General features: G+C 40.4%; 1 protein-coding gene across 1 annotated transcript in view; it reads right to left on the reverse strand.

Annotated features, from left to right (window-relative positions):
* The window catches only part of EPB41L2 (erythrocyte membrane protein band 4.1 like 2), a 205,214-nt gene that overhangs the window by 97,989 nt on the left and 86,451 nt on the right, over window positions 1-20,774 (reverse strand). The window contains exon 3 of the mRNA XM_040965558.1: window positions 1,885-2,369. Coding sequence (XP_040821492.1) covers window positions 1,885-2,355 — 471 coding nt within the window. The 5' untranslated portion in view covers window positions 2,356-2,369. The remainder of the gene's footprint in view (window positions 1-1,884; window positions 2,370-20,774) is intronic.

Raw genomic sequence — 20,774 nt, forward strand, 5'->3', positions numbered from 1 at the left:
GTCAGCCAATAAACATTGGAAGGGATTCCTCATCCATAGATGAGTGAGACTGACAGCATTTCAGAAGTATCACACCCACCTGGGCAGAATCTTCAGAACATGCACCATTGTGACCCTGGGCTGTAGTGGGTGGCCTTTCCCCATCTTTGGGTACTGGGATGGTTGGGAGGCTAGGTACAGTTTATCCCCTTATTTCTCCCTTCCCCCGAGAAATGGGAAGAATTAAAGCTTGGAAACAATGATCACACCTACTCCACCCAAACTCTAGATTCTTCTGACCCTGATCGACTATGTGAACACCATCTAAAATAAAATTTTTTTAATTAAAAATAAAAATAAAAAGTAAAAAGCAAACCTTTCACACCCAGCACCATGTAATAGTAGCTGAACTTCCACCTGCACTGCCATTATCCCATAGGGGTACTGGTTCAAGTCCCAGACACTCCACTTCTGATCTAGTTCCCTAATAATGGTTTAGGAAAGAAGTGGAAAATGGCCCAAGTCCTTGGGATTCTGGGCCCACATGGAAGATCCAATAGAAGCCACTGGCTCCCAGTTTGGGACCAGCCCAGCTCGGGCCACTACAGATATTTGGAGAATGAATCAGTGGATGGAAAATTCATTCTCTGTCTCTCTCTCTCTCACTCCTTGCCTTTAAAATTAAAAATAAATCTTGAAAAGAAAGAATAGAAATTGTAATCAGAAGTAGATATCTGGCCTAGCACTTGAGATGCCAGCTAGGACATCTGCATCCGAAATCAAGTGACTGAGCTGACTCTTGCTTGGGTCCAGCACCTGACTCACTCCCGGGAAGATCGCAGAAGGCAGCAGTGGGGTTCCTGACACACATGTAGTGACTGAACTGGAGCCCTAGCCATTGTGGACATTTGAAGAATGGGTCAGTAAAAAGGATCATTCACTCAGGCCCAGCGCAGTAGCCTAGTGGCTAAAGTCCTCACCTTGTACGTGCTAGGATTAATATGGGCACCAGTTTGTGCCTTGGCTGCTCCAATTCCCATCCAGCTCCCTGCTGGTGGCCTGGGAAAGCAGTCAAGGACGGCCCAAAGCCTTGGGACCCTGCACCCACGTGGGAGACCCAGAAGAATCTCCTGGTTAGTGGCTTCAGATTGGCTCAGCTGCAGCCACTGTGGCCACCTGGGGAGTGAATCATCATCAGACAGAAGATCTTCCTCTCTGTCTCTCCTCCTCTCTGTATATCTGCCTTTCCAATAAAAATAAAATAAATCTAAAAATAAAAAATTGGATCACTCATTCATCTTCAGTCCCTCACCTGCCCTTAACTCCCTTTCTCCCTGCCCCCATCTTCCTGCCTCTCATTTTAGAAATTACCTTAACCTGAAAATTCTGCCACAAAGAGTATTTTCCTTTATCTCCCTTCCAAAATTTTTTTCCTTTTTCCAAGTTGATAACTTTAAATAAGAAACTACAATCTAGTAACTAAAATTTAAATCTTTTCAGATGAAATTTCTAATTATAATCTCATTCCAGGCAAAACTTAGGCTTCATTTAGCTACCAAAATGCAGATATCAAATTTACAGTTTATTACCCACTGAACAAACGAAAGATGTGAAATACTCTGTTTAAAAGGAGGGATAGCACAAGTATGAGCAAGCAGCTTAAATAATTTGCATATACTATCCTTAAGTCTTCCTATACTTTCAAGATTTGTTTAAGAAACAGTAAAAGACTCAGGTAGACTGAACCCGGCTCCATGTTCTAGATATATTAAGTCAAATCAAAACTGCAATTCAAAAACCATCAGGAAATGATAAAAAAAAAAAAAAAAAAGGTGGGGGGGGAGTCTTTCCGTCTTACACGATTACAGCCAAAAGCTTTCCTTTCCAAATCTCTCCCAAGCATACCTGGATCTCAGCAGTGCTCACAGAAGGTTTTTCTTCCTTGACTTCAACTTTCGCTTCCTGCTGCTTCGTCTGAGCTGCCTGTTCAGCGTCACCCTTGGCCTGCCTCTCTCCTTCTGCAAGAGACTCCTCTTTATCTAAGACCTGTTCTTCCACAACAGCTTGGGTTGGCTCTTTTTTATCCCCTCCATCTTTGGCCGCTACTAAGGTGTATGACCTTTGCTTCTTTAGCCATGGGGGGATGAATCGAGAAATGCCCCTGCTCTCCGATGGGTCCTTCTCTCTCTTCTGGCGGCGAGGACTGCTTTGGCTGTCAGCGGCGGGAGATGGCTGGGAGCCTCTGTCTTCCTCTGCGTTAGAGGACTGGCTCTGCTGATTTTCTGCTGTTTCTTTAGGTTTCTCCTTGGTTGCCTCTGCTCCTAACTGGTCTGCGTCCTTCTTCACTTCTGAGGCTGCACCTACTTCAGTAGTCATGGTCACAGTTTATGCTGTAAATAAAACAAAATCGCAAAATGTTATTCTTCAAACTCTCCTGAATTTAATTTGGTGGCAAGGACAGAAAAAGGAAAGGAGAGAAGGGGACTCGCAGAGACAACCTGGGAGAAGCACAAATCAGAGTGGTTCGTAAACACAAAAGGAAACCAAGAGACCGCCACTCCAACTTCTAGAATTCTCCATCAGAATCACAGAACTCAAGGAATATCACAATGGATAACTGTAATTGATACAGCTCGACCTTAAGATCACCAAGAACACAAAAAAGAACAGCTACTTTTATGTGGTTTCAAATAGTTGCGAACAAAAACTGAACCCACCAAGTCCCATTAATGAAAGAAAGTTACTTTCTTATTTACTTGCTACTCTTTATTCTGTAATATTAAAAATATTATCAACAATGTTAGAAACAAGACATACTTCACAGAAAGCTTACACTTCAAAGACCAAATCTTTTAAAAAGCTGGCTATGATAAAAACAAATTTTAAATGTTGAGTGCTTAACTGTAAGAAAATTAAATCCAGGGGCCTGGTGCGGTAGCCTACTGGCAAAATCCTCGCCTTGAATGCACCAAGATTTCGTATAAATGCCAGTTCATGTCCCAACTGCTCTATTACCCATTCAGCTCCGTGCTTGTGGTCTGGGAAAGCAGTGAGGAGGATGATCCAAAGCCTTGGGACCCTGCAACCATGTGGGAGACAACAAGAAGCTCCTAGCATCTGGCTTCCCATTGGTTCAGCTCTGGCTATTGCGCCACTTGGGAAGTGAACCAACAGATAAAAGATCTTTCTCTATGTCTCTCCTTCTCTCTGCAAATCTTCCTTTTCCAATAAAAAGTAAAATTAAATCTTAAGAAAATTAAATTTGGAACAAAAATACACTACCTTTTATGGCAATATTAAATCTTGAAATTCACCATCACTATTCCAATGCAAAAGTTAATTTCTGGGCCTGGCGTAATAGCACAGTGGCTAAAGTCCTCGCCTTGCATGTGCCAGGATACCATATGGTTACCAGTTCTAATCCCGGCAGCCCTGCCTCCCATCCAGCTCCCTGCTTGTGGCCTGGGAAAGCAGTCGAGAACGGCCCAAAGCCTTTGTACCCTGAACTCGCGTGGCAGATTCGAAGGAAGCGCCAGGCTCCTGGATTTGGACTGGCTCAGCTCCAGCCGCTGCAGCAGCTTGGGGAGTGAATCATTGGACGGAGGATCCTCCTCCCTGTCTCTTCTCCTCTCTGTATATCTGCCTTTCCAATAAAAAATTTTTTAAAGAATTAAATTTCTGAGAAAGAAACACTGTAATCAAAACTCAAAACTTCCATTCTACTTGGCTTCTAACACATTTTTAATGTAATCTGTTTACTTGAAAGACAGAGAGACAGATGAGAGAACTTCCACCTGTTAGTTCACTGCTGAATGCCCCTCTAAGGGCCTGTGTGTGCCAGGTCAAAGTCGGCACCAAAGACTCAATCTCCAGGTTTCCCGTGTGAACCGACTACTTGCTCCCCAGAGTGCATGTTAGCAGGACGCGAAAACAGGGCGGGAAGCCAGGACCTAAACCCAAGCACTCAGGTGTGGTATACAGGCCTTCTTAGCAAGCGATGAATAGCAGTTTTATTTGCATATTTTAAAACTAGAGACTAAAAGAGGGGGGTGCACCTAATAAATAATCTTATCACAACTAATATAAAACCTGAAATGAAATATGAAAATAACTGTCTCAATTTTACACAAGCACAGAGGATCTTCTAAGGGCAGTGGCGCTATGACAGGAGATGACAGGCAGGGTCATCTAAGTGTCAGCTGTCTCATGAAAGTCTCAGAAACGTGAACGGGTTAAGAAAATCACTAAGTGCACGTGGGCTAAAGTTTGTGTATATATTTATAGTTCACACACTCAGTGTTCACTGAGTGATCTTGAGCATATTTGCAGGGTTGTACAACTATCACCACCAATTCCAGAATGTTTTGGTCTTTCCAAAAGAAAATTCCTAAGATTAACAGAAATAAAGAAATAATCAAAATAAGGGAGGAAAAAAACCAGTCAGACAGACACAAAATGAATAATACATAAGATCAATGAATAAAGAGCTGGTTCTCCAAGAAAATCAGCAAAATAGATCCCCCACTATCCCAATTTATCAAAAAAAAAAAAAAAGGAGAGAGAAGATACAAATCAATAGAATAGACAAAAAAGGAAATATAACAACAGACAAATGTAGAATAATCAGTAAGTATTACAAGCAATTATACAACAACAAATCATAAGACCTAGAAGAAATGGATAATTTCTAAACGCATATACTTTACCAAAATGAACTCATGAGCTAATTAAAAACTCTAAACAAATCTAGAACCAAGACAGAGACTGAATCAGTAATTAAATCCCCCCCAAACAAGAAAAGCACAGGATCAGATGGATTCACGGCTGAATTCCACAGAAAATTTCAAGAATTTACTACAATCCTACACAACCTAGTCAAAACAACAGAAAGGCAGGCAATCCTTTCTAACTCTAATGAAGCCAATATCACCTTAATATAAAAGAAACATGGAGACACAACAGAGAAAGAGAACTAAAGAGAGAAATCCACTAACACCTGTGGGCACGGATATTGGAAAAAAAGTATCCTACTCCGGTGCTGGTGAGAGTGTAGGCGAGTGTAAGCCACCTTGGAAGAAAGTATGAACAGTGCTCAGAAAACCGAAAACGGATCGATCATATAATCCAGGTATTCCACTCCTGTCAATATATCCAAATGAAGTGAAATTCGCATATAAAAAACAATCTTCATCCTTACGTTTTACAGCAGCATAATCCACAACAGGAAAGGCACGGAAACAACCCAGATACCTGTCAAAAGAGGAATGGATACAGACGCAGTCGTGCATCTACTCCTTGGAATACAACACAGCCATTAAAAAGGATATAATTCTACCACTTGCTACAAAATAGTCCCAGCTACAGACCATTATGCTCAGTGACATAAGGCAAACCCCAAAGGCCTGATATCATATGTTCTCTCTGATATAAGGCAAATCATGCAAAATACAAGATCAATAGATATATAGGTAAATAAATGTGTGTGTATGCAAATTCTCATAGATGAACTGTATGATGGAGAATAGCACACCAGGAAATCAAGATATGTCACTGTATGCTTCTCTACTCCTGAATAAAAGCAACACTCCTAATGAAACTGTTAAACATACCTTGATATTGAGATACTGGACTTTTTTCCAATCATTGCCTATATCCACAATGCCATGATACACTTAAATAGCAGACTGTTGGACTTGTGACTGTTGCTGAAAATTATGCTATTGTAATAATACAGGTGGAACACAGTGGGAAAATGTGGAGGAAGGAAGGTGGGTAGAGGGAAGAATCTCTATACCTATAAAATCATATCATGAAGAAAAATATAAATTTTAATAATTTCAGAAGCAAAAAATATAAAATGAAAGGTTCTATTGTGATATTAAAAGCATAATTACTTATTATTTTAATCATCAAAGCTACCAACCACTGCATACTATGTCACAGACCAATCACTAATTCCTTGTCCTCAAACATCTTACAAAGTAGATATTGTGACCACCTTGCAAATAACGAATGGAAGGTAGGTAACCTGTCTGAGGTCATTAAATTGAGGGTCACACAGCTGCATACACCTCCCCTAACACATACTTCAAAATGCAACCAGATCTCTGCCAATGCATTGACCGAATCAACCACAGAGCCACTGGAATACTCCGCAAAGATCTGAGTTCGCAAAAATGACCAAAACACAATATGAAAACATTGTGACATATCAAAATTAGTATAACCCCTTGAAATAATGAATTTACAAACAAGTTATCATCACCAAGAAGATCATTTCTGAAGATAACTAATTGGCCAATTACTCAAAATTGCCCTGATGGACAGAAATTAAACACAACATGCTAACGCAGAAATAAAGAACAAAGACAAACAAACCAATCTAAGCTTTTCAAAGTAGTCCTCATCAGTCACTACTGTGTTCACTTAAGTGTTAGGAACCTCAAAGCTGACCAGTATTGGCCAAATGGAACATACAGTAAAGAAAACAATGGAAATAGCTAATTTGATTATGACTACACTCTGGGGGTAGCTGTAATTATTTCCAAATAAATATGCTCTTAAAACAGTTGCAAGAGCTCAACAGAGCTCAAAATGAAACATTATTTCCTTATAGATAAAACGACTTATTGTACAAATCACCATTATCAAGACAACACAGATTTCTACTCACTGCAATCCTACGTCTAACTCTAGTCTTTAAATTCTGTCGCTCACGTGGAAATATAGAGCATTCTAACTAAAAGCCCATAGGGGCTCGGAACTTCCTTTTATTAATTGTTAAATTCCAAGACACTTCAAGAGATAGTGATAACTATTTATTCAATGAGTACTGCTCAAGAATCTAGTCTAATACTCTCATTTTTGTTAGCAAAGAAACTGAGGCTCAGAAAATCTAAGAGCTTTAGCTTAAGACAACAAAGTTATGCAGGCAAAGCTAAAAATGAAACTGTTTTCCAAACTTTAGCAACGGTCACTGAACTAATCTTCAGTTACAATTACTCAAAATCCACCATTAGTATAGTTACATAATACACTATGCTAAAAAAAAAAAACTTTCTACTTATCTTCAAGCAAAAAGAACACCGCTGTGAACAGGCAGCCCATTAGACAAGCATATGCTGTGACACAATTACTATGTTGGCACGCTCCATCTGGATTGACAGAAGTGTTCATTATTGTAACAGCTCCATGAGAAAAAAGCATGCATCATTAAATATGCAGCCAAGCAGAAAAGCATCATCAATACAGGATCAGCACTGGTTAGGGAAAGACCTGTATTACAAGAAACCATTGGCTTTTTTGTCACATCAAAATTCCAACGTGCTGTCGATTTAGCATTAAAATACGTATCACATAATGTTGCTTTAAACAATGCCCTCTAACCAGCAAACAAAAATAACTCATCATACTCTGACAAATTCAATAAAGGGTTCATGTCAATTTTGTTTCCTTAAAACCTTGAAAGCACCTGCTTTTTCCTACAGGTCCTTTATGTTACAGAAATCTTTGCACAGGGAAGAACATGGATACCTTTACAAAGGTAGGGTGGCTCCCTACCTCTGCTGAGATCATAAGCAGTTAGAAATCTTTTGATTATCACACCATGGCCCAATCTGCCACTTAAGTGACCAAGACTAACAAGATGGGAAAGTATAAAGTTCTAAGTAAAAAGTGGTAGAAGGATAGAAAAAGGCTTCACTCAAACCTTGAAAACAACAGAAATAAAACTATGCAACAAATATTAAGCATGAACATAAAAAATACTGGCAATAAGGGGACAGTTCTAACTCATTTTCTAAACTTGATGAAAGTAATTTTCATCTGCTGTTTTCATGATAGGTAGATATTATATAGAACATCTTGCTATTATCCACCATCACTTGCTTATTTCCATCTCCCCAGACAGCCCATACCCCCAGGCTAGGTCTTTCAATGCCTCAGTATTTTCCATTAAAATATAATGCATGAGAAAAACGAATACAGTAATGCACATGCAGGAATAACTGACCTGCTCCTTAGCTCCATTTGAGAAATAACAGCCAAAGTGCCTCAAATGTATCCACCTCTTTAAATAAGAAGGGGAAAGGACAGTAGGAGGAGGATGAAGCAGCGGGGAGGGAGAAAGTACCTGGAGAGAAAGAAGTAAAAACAGGTATAGCAGACTTAAAGCAAATCCTTTCTCTTGCACGCTTGTTTTTGAGTGTCAGAAGTTTTAGAAAATACTATATCCCCTAGTCAATTAAGCACAAGCAGCATTCTACGGGAACTGCGCGTCCATTTATATTATCTACATGTTAAGGATAAACAAGAGTTATTTTTTAAGTAATCCAAGGCTGGTCACACTACTTCCTTTATAACATAAATATCACTTGTTTAATTTTAAAAGATAAAGGGCCTATAAGAAAGACAGAACTGCTTGCATAAATATGTAAACCAGCACCTGGCTTAAATTAAACCCACACATGCAAAAGATACTAACTGCGATCCTTTGCTAGTTCAAGGCTGGGCAGGCTCAGGTAACCCTCAACAGAATGTGTTTCTCCTTTATAACAGAACAGAAACTGTACCTGGTATCACCTCCCCCACCCCCAACCTTTTCCTTGTCAGTATTCAGTCTGGGTCCAGGACAAGCCATAGCACAGATCCCCTATCCTATAACAATCATAGCAGTCTCTCTTCCCTGGCAAAGTAGATATGCAGGAATTCCATTGGTGAACTGCTGCAGGATGCCTGCAACAAGAAAAGGAACCTGCGCATCCACAGAATAACATATATGTAGTTCCTGGAAATGCTACTACCACCTTAATTCCACTAAGGGGAAGAAAGCCTGAGAACGAGACAGCAATAGAAAAAGCATCAAAGAAGAGGCTCCTTCCCCTCCCGGGTCCCACTCCATCACCAAATCCTCCCACCCCACTCCCCATACCCATGCCAACCATGTCATCCATGGCCTGCTCCTGTATCAAGCTTTGAGTCGTGTGAGATAACAGACCTGCCAGTGGGAGGCAGTTGGCACATGAGGTAAACCACTGCCATCCCAAACTGGAGTGCTGGTTCCATTCACAGCTGCTGGACCTCTAATTCAGCACCATGCCAGTCTACCAGGCAAAGCAACAAATAGCAGCCCCAAGTAACTGGGCTCATGCCACCCACACAAGAAATTCAAATGTAGCACTGGGTTTCTAGCTTTGAGCGAAAAACATAGGACTGTGACCATTTGGGAAGAGAGCAAGAGGATGAAAAATCTTCCGGCCCTCACTCACCCTTTCTCTGTTCTCTGGCTTTCAAATAAATAAATAAATAAATAAATAAATAAATAAATAAATAAATAAATAAAATGTTAAAAGCGCTCCTATGGTCAAAAGTGTTGTGTCAAAAGTGATTACAAGCCCGATGTGGTAGCCTGGTGCCTAAGCACACACTGGTATTGCGATAGCTGGGTCATTTCTGTCTCCAGTCCCATCTCTTACACAAACCAAAGGATGCTTTAGTCCAGACCAATCAAGCCCACCACACACTTGCCCTCACATACACTAGCAAGGACTGCAGCCTAATTGAGTAACTCCCAATGATTCCCACCAGCTCCACCCCCAGCCCTGGATCCTAAAACTTTTACTCCCCACTGAATTTTGTGGCTTTCATACCTAACAGCCACATTTTCAAAAATCATTTCCAGATGCTCTGATGTTTTAAGACTGAATTTCTGTGTTAACATTAGTAAGATGAATCATTAATTCTTTATTCTGACAATTATAAAACATGAAATACTCAAAAATTTGAGTTCATCAACATGATTGAGTATATGAAAATCAGAACATAATTTTCAGTAATGTCCATTTGCAAGAAAAATCAATATAAGTGGTTATAATGCTATTTGTTGACAAGTTCCTTCTGCACTCACTAATGACTAAGTCAAGAAAGAAGTTTGTGCCGGGTAACTAGCGAACTAGTGCCATCACAGAGCTGAAATGAGAGCTTTCCCACTGACACTTAAACCATCAAAGGCAATGCATAAATTATTAAAGAAACCAAAAGTGGACATTATTATTCCCATAAGCATAACACATAAATCTTGTAACACTGAGCAATCAAACAGCATACACTAATAGAGACATCCAGAAAACCACTGGCTGTTCATCAATTACGCTGCGTGTCAGAAATATGGATGAACTGCATTTGCTCCAATTCTTTCTTTCCAGTGAAGTCTCAGTTTTGTATAATGGGCAGAGATGGACCTATCTTTTTTTCTATAAGAAATTACTTAATATTTGGAAAAAGCAGCAAACAGTGACTTGAAAATCAAGACTTGTAATCTGAGAGCAAAATTGTGGCTAATAGGTAAAGAAGTCGCCTGGGACACCAGCATCCCATCTGAATGTCAGTTTCCATACTTGCCACTCTACTCGCCAGCCAGCTCCATGCCAGTGGCCCAGGGCAGCCAGGTGCTGCCTGCTGATGGCCCAGGTGCTTGGGCCTCTACACCCACATGGGAGACAGAGAGGAAGCTACTACCACTTATAGCTTTGTAATGATTAGAAACACGCTCTACTTGAGCCCTCTCTCGTGCATTTCCCCAACTGTCAGGATGTAGTCTGGGTCAGTACCTTGACCCTTTCTTTCCAAATAAATGTTTGCTAAGCACCTTCCTAACTCATGCCAGAGCTTAGTATTACAGACGGAAGAATTCTGCACTCAGTCTAGTGGGAGACAGCAGAGGTAAGACAAGCATTAATATGTAAATAACTTGTCACTGATTCATGAATTTTATTAACTTAGACTTGGAAATTACTACTAATTTGAGATGCAGCCACAATTTTATTAAAAACTACAACTGTCAACTCTTTAGGAAATGACACCATGAGCCTACATAGTTAAACCTTCATTACATACCAGGATCATACTTCTTAAAAAGTATTCATTCCCAGCTGTGGCTGTTCTCTAGCTAATTAAAGCAACTTGAATAAAAAGCCAAACAAAACAACACAATTATAAATTGTCTCAACATCAGAAAAATCTAAAACAAATTTCATTTTTAAACTGGTGAGTCTGGTTTAAAATGACATAATAAGAAAGATGACTAAAGGGTGTGCCTAGAGTTAACAGATCCAACTCCCTGCTTAGGGCCTGGGAAAGAAGCAGAGCATAGCTCAAGTCCCCAGGCACCTGCATCCACATGGGAGACCTAGAAGGCACTCCTGGTTCCTGGCTTTGGATCAGGTCTGCTCCAACCACTGCTGCCATTTGGGAAAGTGAACCAGAAGATGGAAGAACTCTGTCGTTCCATCTGTAGATCTGCCTCTCAATTTAAAAATGAATAAATAAAGAAATATATGAAAAGGAAAATGTCATATGTTTAAAGAAAATACACATAATATGCTATATTTGAAAAGAAAAATGTGTTTATATAAAACCCACAGTTATGGGTCAGGGTGGAAAGGGAGCATACAGAGATTTTTCATCGGGTTTATTTCCCCAGCGGCCACAATGGCTAGCTAGAGTCGGGCCACGAGAAAGCCAGGAACCCGGAACTCCATCCAGATAACTCACATTGATGCAGGGGCCAAGAACTTATACCATCATCTCTGCTTTCACAGGCAGATTAGCAGAAAGCTGCATCGAAAGTGAAGCGGCCAGGGTCATCACAGGTGGCTGCTCAACACATATAGTCACAAGGGCTACCTTCCTTATAGTTACAACTGCAGTAGGCAGGAGCCGCACAGATACGTACACAGGTCTGCCTGTGCTCTGCATTCAGCAAAAACCAAGCAGAGAAGGATACAGAATGGTAGTAACTGTGATACTGGGGAGCAACAACTGGCACTTGAATATGCGGTACAGACAAGGGGAACAAAGCATTCACTTGAGCAGAAGTTATCATCGAGTGATATATTTAAATATTGAATAAAGACAACAATATTTATGCAACAAATGAACCCCGAATGGTTGGCTTCCTTTCTTGGAGACAATCCAAGTGACACAAGCAACAATCCCACCATGCCCTATCATACAACTCCATCCTCACAAACAGTGCTAACTACAGATTCCAGCCAGATCAGCAGTTGAATTGAGATGAGTCCTAATTCTCAAATAAACAAAATCTGATAGTCTCCAATTCAGCACTCCTATGGTAAGGACCCAATTTCCTAAGCTTTTAGGAAAACATTATTTCAAAAGAAATGATTGCTTATTGACTATCCATTTGGTGGGGGGAGAAAAAGAGTTCCTAAGAAACATTTTTAAGGGGCCTGGCGTGATGGTGCAGTGGTTAAGGTCCTCGCCTTGCACGCCCAGGATCCCATATGGGCGCCGGTTCTAATTCCGGCAGCTCCACTTCCCTTCCAGCTCCCTGCCTGTGGCCTGGGAAAGCAGTCGAGGACGGCCCAGAGCTTTGGGACCCTGCACCCGCGTGGGAGCCCCAGAAGAGGCTCCTGGTTTCAGATTGGCTCAGCTCCAGCCGTTGCGGCCGCTTGGGGAGTGAATCATTGGATGGAAGTTCTTCCTCTCTCCTCTCTCCTCTCTGTATATCCACCTTTCCAATAAAAATAAAATAAATCTTTAAAAAAAAAAGAAACATTTTTAAAATGTTTAAAACATCTTTTTCCTTAATGTGGAGTTCAAACACAAAGGTACCTTTTGCTAACAATAATACTGGTATGCACTACAGGCAGGCCAAAAAGAGATTATTCTAATTTTTTGGTGGAGGAGTGGAAATAGACTTTTTAAAAATAAATCAACAAATAAATAAATAAATTTTTTAAAGCAGGAAAAATGAAAGAAATGATTCTTGTTAAGTTGCTAAACTGGATACATTTAATCATAGCCAATGTCTCCCAGCAGCTTCCTTCTCACATGTGAGGAAAAGCAGGGAAAAAACTGGCCCAGGAGGCACAAGGATATCATAGTGTTTCCTGTCCACGCCTCTTCCCCACACCACATCTGCTGCTATGATCACACAAAGAGGACAGAAAAAGAAAAAAAAATTTTTTTGCAGATGAACAACTACATGTTCCAAATACAATGCTATGCATCCGCTGCCTTTTGACAAACACCTTTCACGATGCTCCCAGCGTTGGGCTAACATTTACTTCCAGCACCATGATGCAATGTTCCAGAGAAAAGAAAAACACACAAATGTGCAGTCTCTTCCAGTGAACTCATAACCAGGCTCAGAGCAAGTGGTGCCAACACCAGTAACCTTCCATCATTCTAACAGACAGTAGGGAATATACTTTTTCTAAGCTCATCCCACAACTAACATATGCATAAGATACCTCTGTAATAACCTACAGGCTATTACAATTTCAGTGTGAATCAATTTCTAATGTAACCACAGAATCACAGCAGTTGATCAGGAGGCTCTTTGCATAAGCTAACAACAAATCCACCAAGGTTAGCTGCACAGGATAAGTGCACAGGCTGCAGACACTGCATTTTAATAGGTCATAAGACAAAAGCTTGTCAAACTCAATCAACTCCTCACGCTATGACAAGTCCACCAAGCTGGAGCCTCCACTGATCTCATACTTTCAAATCCTCTTCTCTGTAAGCTCAGGAACTTTGCAGACCACTGGCATAAACATCTAACTCTTGGGGAAAAAAATTCACTAGTACAACTGCATTGGTTGGTTTTTCTGCTATCCTAAGTATTAATAGTGATACCAAAGAGTTATGCCAAAGCATAAAACATATTTTAAATACTATAAAGACTATAAATTCAGTGTTTCTTCTAGTTTAGATAAACATACCCAAATGTTAGCACCATTCCAATAATCAGTTTAACAAAAGTAGCTGCAGAGTGTTAGAATCATGGGCCTTCTAAACCTGACATGTGGAGAGCAAGCTTTCCCATGCAGAAAAAGCTGGGACAACAATGGAATCACAAACATACCATCTGGAATATTATAGAACCTTTAAAAAAAAAGTGCTTCTACTCTGAGTATTAAATTCAAAATTACTAAGATCTCAAGTAACTATTTTAGCTGATGGTTGCCAGGACATTTTTACTTCAGTTAAATGTATCCTTGTAGGTAAAACTCCCAAAGTTCAACGGTCACAACAGTAATTGGATAAAGCAGCATCCTGCTCTCAAGTAAGACTCACATCATCACAGTACACGAAAATACACAGCACCTCCAGCAACCTACCATCAAAGCTCAAAATTACCTTCCCCGCTTCATTTCTCTGAGATCTTCCTTTGATATAAATAGAAGATCCTCCATGTGAGTATCAATACAAATATATTGCAGAAGAGACTATCAACTGGATGTGAGGGTGGGAGGACTGGCTGCCTACATCGTAGGTGTTATCATGACTGTTATCATTTACTGCCCCCCCACACCTGAGTTGCCAATAATCTGAACACACAATTCTTGCTGCTGGAGGAGGGAAAAGGAAAAATGAAACTTTCCAAGTAGCATGCCAGCCTGCTGGCCCCAGCACACTTCAGTGGGGTAAGAGCATTCCCCACAGAAGCAACAATAAAGAGGGAATTGTGCAGATGCTCTGCTAATGCTGCACTGCAAAGGCAGCATGGAAACAAAGTGCTTTTTTTTTTTTTTGAAGGAATATGGTTGGAATAGCAAAGGAAAAGCACAAAGATTTTTTTCTAAGTGTGGATGTCACAATCTGGACTACAGGGCGAGTTTTCACATTTCTTCAATATGACAAAAGAATAAATATTCAGTAAGAAAATGTTGATACTGGTCCTTATTCAATCAATACTCACATAGGATATACCAACACCAAAATAGTATACAATGAAATGAAATTTAAATGAAATTTTAAATGAAATTTGCCATCATTCAATGTGCTTTAGAATTTTTTTTTTTAATTCTGGATACTATTAACCTTAAATAACCTTAATTGTGCTTTAAGAAATAATTAATTCTCACATAATATACCCTACCATTAAAAACATCAATTGGGAAACATAAAGGTATGTATATAAAATGAACCTTATTACTCTCATAGATAAAACCTAAAAAAACATAAAACCCTTTATGTTCAAGATAACGTGACAAAATTCAACATTTTCGTAAAAAAACACAACCAAGTGATCTAAAACAAAACTCCACCCATTAGGAAGTACTGTTCCCATAGGGCTTGGTTCAAGCACAACAGAGCACAGTCCCTTCCCAAATCGTGCACGTAGCTGTAACACCAGAGCGCACTCTGCACATCCGTATTCTCCAAACCGTCAGTCTCCTGAATGTCCTGTTACAACTCTCCACAGCAAACTTCTTTCACAAGTAGGAAAAAAAAAAACACATTATCATACTGCCCAGCCACACAACAGAAATGTCCTAAAAACCCCCTTCAATCGGACCCCCAGATACGTACATAGCTAGTAAGCACATCAAGCCAGTTGTCTGTTGTTCCCTGTCATAGGACGACTGAGAAAAGCTGATGGAAATCCAGCGTCCAAAAGCTTAATGAGCAAAAGTGGCCCCACCCAGGCCGGACCCTGCTGGAGAAGGGCATGCTCAGTAGAAAAGCCCTGCTTGGCTCCAAGTCACTTCATTCCTCAGCTGGAAAACTCACATGGCTCGGAGAAAAAAGCCAGCTTCCTGCAGCGTGTGCTACGCACTGTAGAACAACTTATTCTACACAGAAGACTACTTCCAATGACACAAATACAGTTTCAATTTTTATAAGACCCCTATTACTAAGAATTTTTGTATTGTTTTAGTTTTTGTGGTTACGATTTCTGCTTTGTTTTTGGGTCTTCAAATCTCAAATAGGTTTTTATTTGTAATCCATCCTACAGACACCGAAAGTATACCTACAGAATGCAGTCAGATCAACTTATAAACCATTATAAACTGATATATTTTCAGATACAAAAAAACGGAAATGCACAGTCCAGTTTTCAACGTATAAAAATGTAACACCTACTTTGATTTATTTTGATTCAACATCTATCATACTATTTATAAGAATGAAGGATCATTTTTAGCCTTCTTGTATAGGCATGATGTAGCTAAAAAACTGATAAATCCTTGTCTTATACTGCCAATCCTAAATTGGGAAATGACTGGAAACAGGCTAATCCTATATTCATCTGTCAAGGAACACAAATGCAAAAAGCAACAAAGTGAACGCACTGTCACTAAAGGAAAGTTCATGTGAACTCCAAGACTCAGGTCAGTTAAATGAAAAATAACCAATCTTTCCTAACTCCACAGATCATTTATTGCATGTCCTCAATTTAAATTCTGGGGGTCATCCCCACACTGCATACTCATAGGATCAACTAGGTAATGAGACAGATTTTAGTGTGCATTTTTGAAAATTACTCTGCTGCTAAACTGCTCTCATATCAAACAATCCTTAAGGCACTGAAGATTTTGTTAAGAAGACAGAAGAGGGCAGGAAAGGGGACAAGCGGGGAGGGGAGTAGAGAAGATGGGACGAGGGAAAGAACGAAAGGGGGTTAGAGAGATAAGAAGAAAGAGGAGGGGAGAGGAGGAGGGGAAAAGGAGAGCGGAGATGTAGAAAGAAGCGACGGGGAAGGGAGGAAGGACAGGAAGGAAAGAGGAGAGGAGAAGGGAGAGGGCAAACTTGCTAATTTACTTACTAAGAAAAGCAGTGGCCCAAATTTCTTTGCTCTGAAATGCACTGCTCTGTACAATTCAGAAGTGCAGGAGCTACTGACCCACACTACCAGAACCAGCGCACGTGACCAACTATTTCCTATCAGCTTTGCAGTTTCCTGCCTTCCTCTCTTACTCCCCTACTGCTTCGGACTGAATTCACTAACTCCTAAGATGACAGAACGTGAAGATGGGAGCTTTGGGAGACAATAAAGTCTAGATGAGGTCATAGCATGAGGCTGTGGTGATGGAATTAATGCAGTGATAAGAAACACAGGGGCTTGTGAACTCTCAGACATGAGCTCCCTAATGCCTTTTATGGGGGGACACAGAAAGAAGTTCATCTACAAACCACGACGAACCTGTGGAAGAAATCAATCACACTGCCATTCCTAACTTAAGACATTCAGCCTTCAGAACCATCAGAAAGTAAATTTCTGTATTTATGACACTCAATCTATGGGATTTTTGTTATGGAACCCTGAACATTTAAACTTTGGGAACCAACGATACTGTTCTGCTGGCTTTAAAATGAAAGGTCCTACTCACAAATCATTAACACAGTCCATAGAAAGGTTACACGGTTAGAATTCATGGAAGGGGCCCAGCGCTATGGCCTAGCTGCTAAAGTTCTGGCCTTGAACGCACCAGGATCACATATGGGCACCGGTTCTAATCCTAGCAGCCCCACTTCCCATCCAGCTCCCTGCCTGTAGTCTGAGAAAGCAGTCAAGAACGAGCCAAAGCCTTGGGACCCTGCACCCACTTGGGAGACCTGGAGGAAGTTCTGGCTCCTGGGTTCAGATCGGCACAGCACCAGCCATTGCAGTCACATGGTGAGTGGACCACTGGACGGAAGACCTTCCTCTCCGTCTAGCTTCCTCTCTGTATATCTGACTTTCCAATGAGAGGAATAAAATAAAATAAAATGAAGAAAAGAAAGCCAGAGAGAGAGAGGAGGGAGGGAGGGAGGGAACACACTCCCAGACACAGGAATAGTGAAAGACTTCTTAGAAAAGACACCAAAAGCACAGGCAGTCAAGACAAAATAAATGGGACTACATTAAACTAAAAAGCTTTTGTACAGCAAAGGGAACAAGAAGCAACCAGCGAAATGAACAAAGTAAAGAAGCAACCAATAGAATGAGAGAAAATCTTTGCACAGTATACAGCTGATAGGGGACTAATATCTAAGATTTACAAAGAGCTTCAGAAATTCAGGGACAGTTTTAAAAAAAAAAAACTCTGAAGAAATAGCCAAAGGAAATGAACAGAAATTTTTCAAAAGAACAAATTCTAATAGCTAAGAGACATATGAAAAGGTGCTCAGACTCCCTGGCCATCAGGGAGATACAAATGAAAACCACATCGAGGTTCCCCCTAACTCCAGAGAGGTTGCCTATACTCAGAATTGTACTAACAAAACCTGCTGGCGTGGATGTGGGGAGAAACCTACACTGCTGGTGGGAGTGTAGGTTAGTGCAACCACTATGGAAATTAGTATGAAGAGTGCTTAGAGAACTCCAAATAAATGTGCAATATGACCCAGCTGTCACACTCCTAGGAATATATCCACAGAAAATGAAAAGTGCATACGAGAAAGGAATCTGTAATCCTATATTTACAGCAGCACAATCTGCAATAGCAAAAACATGGAAACAACCCACATGTCCGTCAAAAGACAAATGGTTAAAGAAATTATGGTACTCTACTCCATGGACTATTACTCAGCCATTAAAAAGGACAAGATTATATCATTTGAAACTAGATGGTCCCAACTAGAGACCATTATTCTAGGTGAAATGAATCAATCCCAACAGTACAAATACCATATATTCTCTCTGATATAAGGCAGCCTTCACGCAAATTTTAAGATCAAGATCCCTTTCCATACTGTTTTTACTGCTAAGCCAAGGGTTTTGACATTTTTGTTTTTATTTTCATTTCTTCCAAATAGTTTTTTCTCTTACCAAATTCTTCACTGACTCATAGATCACACAGTACTATCATTTTATCAAAGAAGCTTTTGTGTTTTTTCATCTCTTCATTGATATTGATACATTAGTAATTCAGTAGCCTGTTAGTTAACTCCATGGTGCTGTAAATTTTTTGTTTTAACTTCATTCCTGCTGTTGACTTTGTTTCCTGGTTTATCATTTAAGGGAATATATAGTGCCAATATAATAGACTATCCTATCCATTTGTGAAGATACAATGCAGTATGCATCTCTACATTCAAATCAGAGATGGACTCCTAATGCAATTATTGGATGTATCTTGAGGATTGGATCCTGTACTGCTTGGCACTGTCTGTACCAGCAATGTCAGGACACACTTAAATAACAGAGTGATGGATTACGACAGCTTATCAAGGACTGCACTATTTTGATAATACAGGGAAAATCAGTCAGGGAAGGTGGGAATTTGGAAAGAGAGTAGGGAAATCCCAGACCCTATGGAATTATGTCATAGAATTCAAAATTTTTAAAAAGTCAAAAAAAAAAAAAAACAGTGAATGAAAGATTGTTCTTTCAACTTTGCTTTAAAATTTTTTAAGTTTATATGAAAAGAGATATTCTAATTTCATTTATGTCTTAAGAAAATGTGCTGAATTCTTCTCTTACATAAATCACAATGCCACATGTGTCAATCACTGTAAGAGTGGTACAGCAAGGGCACAGAAGAATAGGAAGCTCCTTTGGGAATTCTAGGAATACATCATAGTGTTTTAATGTCAATTCTTTTTTTTTTTAAAGATTTATTTTATTTTTTTTTGGAAAGGCGGATATACAGAGAGGAGAGACAGAGAGCAAGATCTTCTGTCCGATGATTAACTCCCCAAGTGAGCGCAATGGCCAATGCTATGCCAATCTGAAGCCAGGAGCCTCTTCCGGGTCTCCCACACGGGTGCAGGGTTCCCAAAGCTTTGGGCTGTCCTCGACTGCTTTCCCCGGCCACAGGCAGGGAGCTGGAAGGGAAGCAGGGCTGCCGGGATAGAACCAGCACCCATATGTGATCCCGGGCGTGCAAGGCGAGGACCTTAACCACTTGCGCCACCGTGCCAGGCCCAGTTGTCAATTCTTTTTTCTCTAACCTTTCTTCCATGAAATTTTATTATTATATGTTCAATGCAAAAAACAAACACAGAAATCTTCCATCTACTGATTCATTCACTAAATGCCTATTAACAGTCAAGATTGGTCCAGGTAGTAAACCAGAAGACTAGAACACAACCCAAGTTTCTTACGTGGGCATCAGGGAGCCAAGCACTTGAGCCATCACCTGTTGCCACGCAGGGTGAGTACAAGCACAAAGCTAGGATGGGAATCGGAGCTAGTGCTCAAGCTCAAGCATTCAGATGTAAGTTATCAGTGTTCCCAGCAGCATCTTAACCACTGTACAACCAAATACCAGTCTCCTCCTCTGGTTTTCAATGAACAGAAACTATTGCCAAGAAATAATAACACCTACCTTGCATTGGGAGCTGAAGAAATACAATAAGAGTACACACCACAAGTCCACTATTCACAAAACAGAAGCAAAGATCATAATAAACTTACACAACTACCTGCCAAAGACTAAACAAAATGACTGACAATAGAACTAAAACTAACCTCACTGTTCACATACCTCCTGAAATCTTGATTATTCGTCCAGACTATACAGAAAATCAGCGATGGGCCTGGCAGCATGGCCTAGAGGCTAAAGTTCTCGCCTTGAACATGCCAGGATCCTATATGGGCGCCAGTTCTAATCCTGGCTGCTCCACTTCCCATCCAGCTCTCTGCTTGTGGTCTGGGAAAGCAGTCAAAGCCTTGGGACCCTGTACCTAACTTGGGAGACCTGGAGTAGGTTCCTGGTTCCCGGCTTCGGATCTGCGCAGCACCGGTCCTGGTGCTCACTTGGGGAGTTAATCATCAAATGGAAGATCTTCCTCTCTGTCTGTCCTCCTCTCTGAATATCTGACTTTGTGATAAAAATAAATAAATCTTTAAAAAAAAAAACAGTGACAGATCCCATCACACTAAATCTCAGATTCCAGCAATAACCCAAATGAACCCATCATTGCTGTCCAGGGGCTAGAAGAAATAAATATCCCAAGACTAAGAATCCAGCAGATCTGAAAGGTCACCAGCTCTGTTCCAAGCTCTATACCAAAGGAAGAAAAACTACAGCCTACCCACCGCTCAAAATCGATCA

The sequence above is a fragment of the Ochotona curzoniae genome, unplaced genomic scaffold, assembly GCF_017591425.1.
Source record: "Ochotona curzoniae isolate NIBS_2020 unplaced genomic scaffold, NIBS_Ocur_1.0 scaffold_3890, whole genome shotgun sequence".
Lineage (NCBI taxonomy): Eukaryota > Metazoa > Chordata > Mammalia > Lagomorpha > Ochotonidae > Ochotona > Ochotona curzoniae.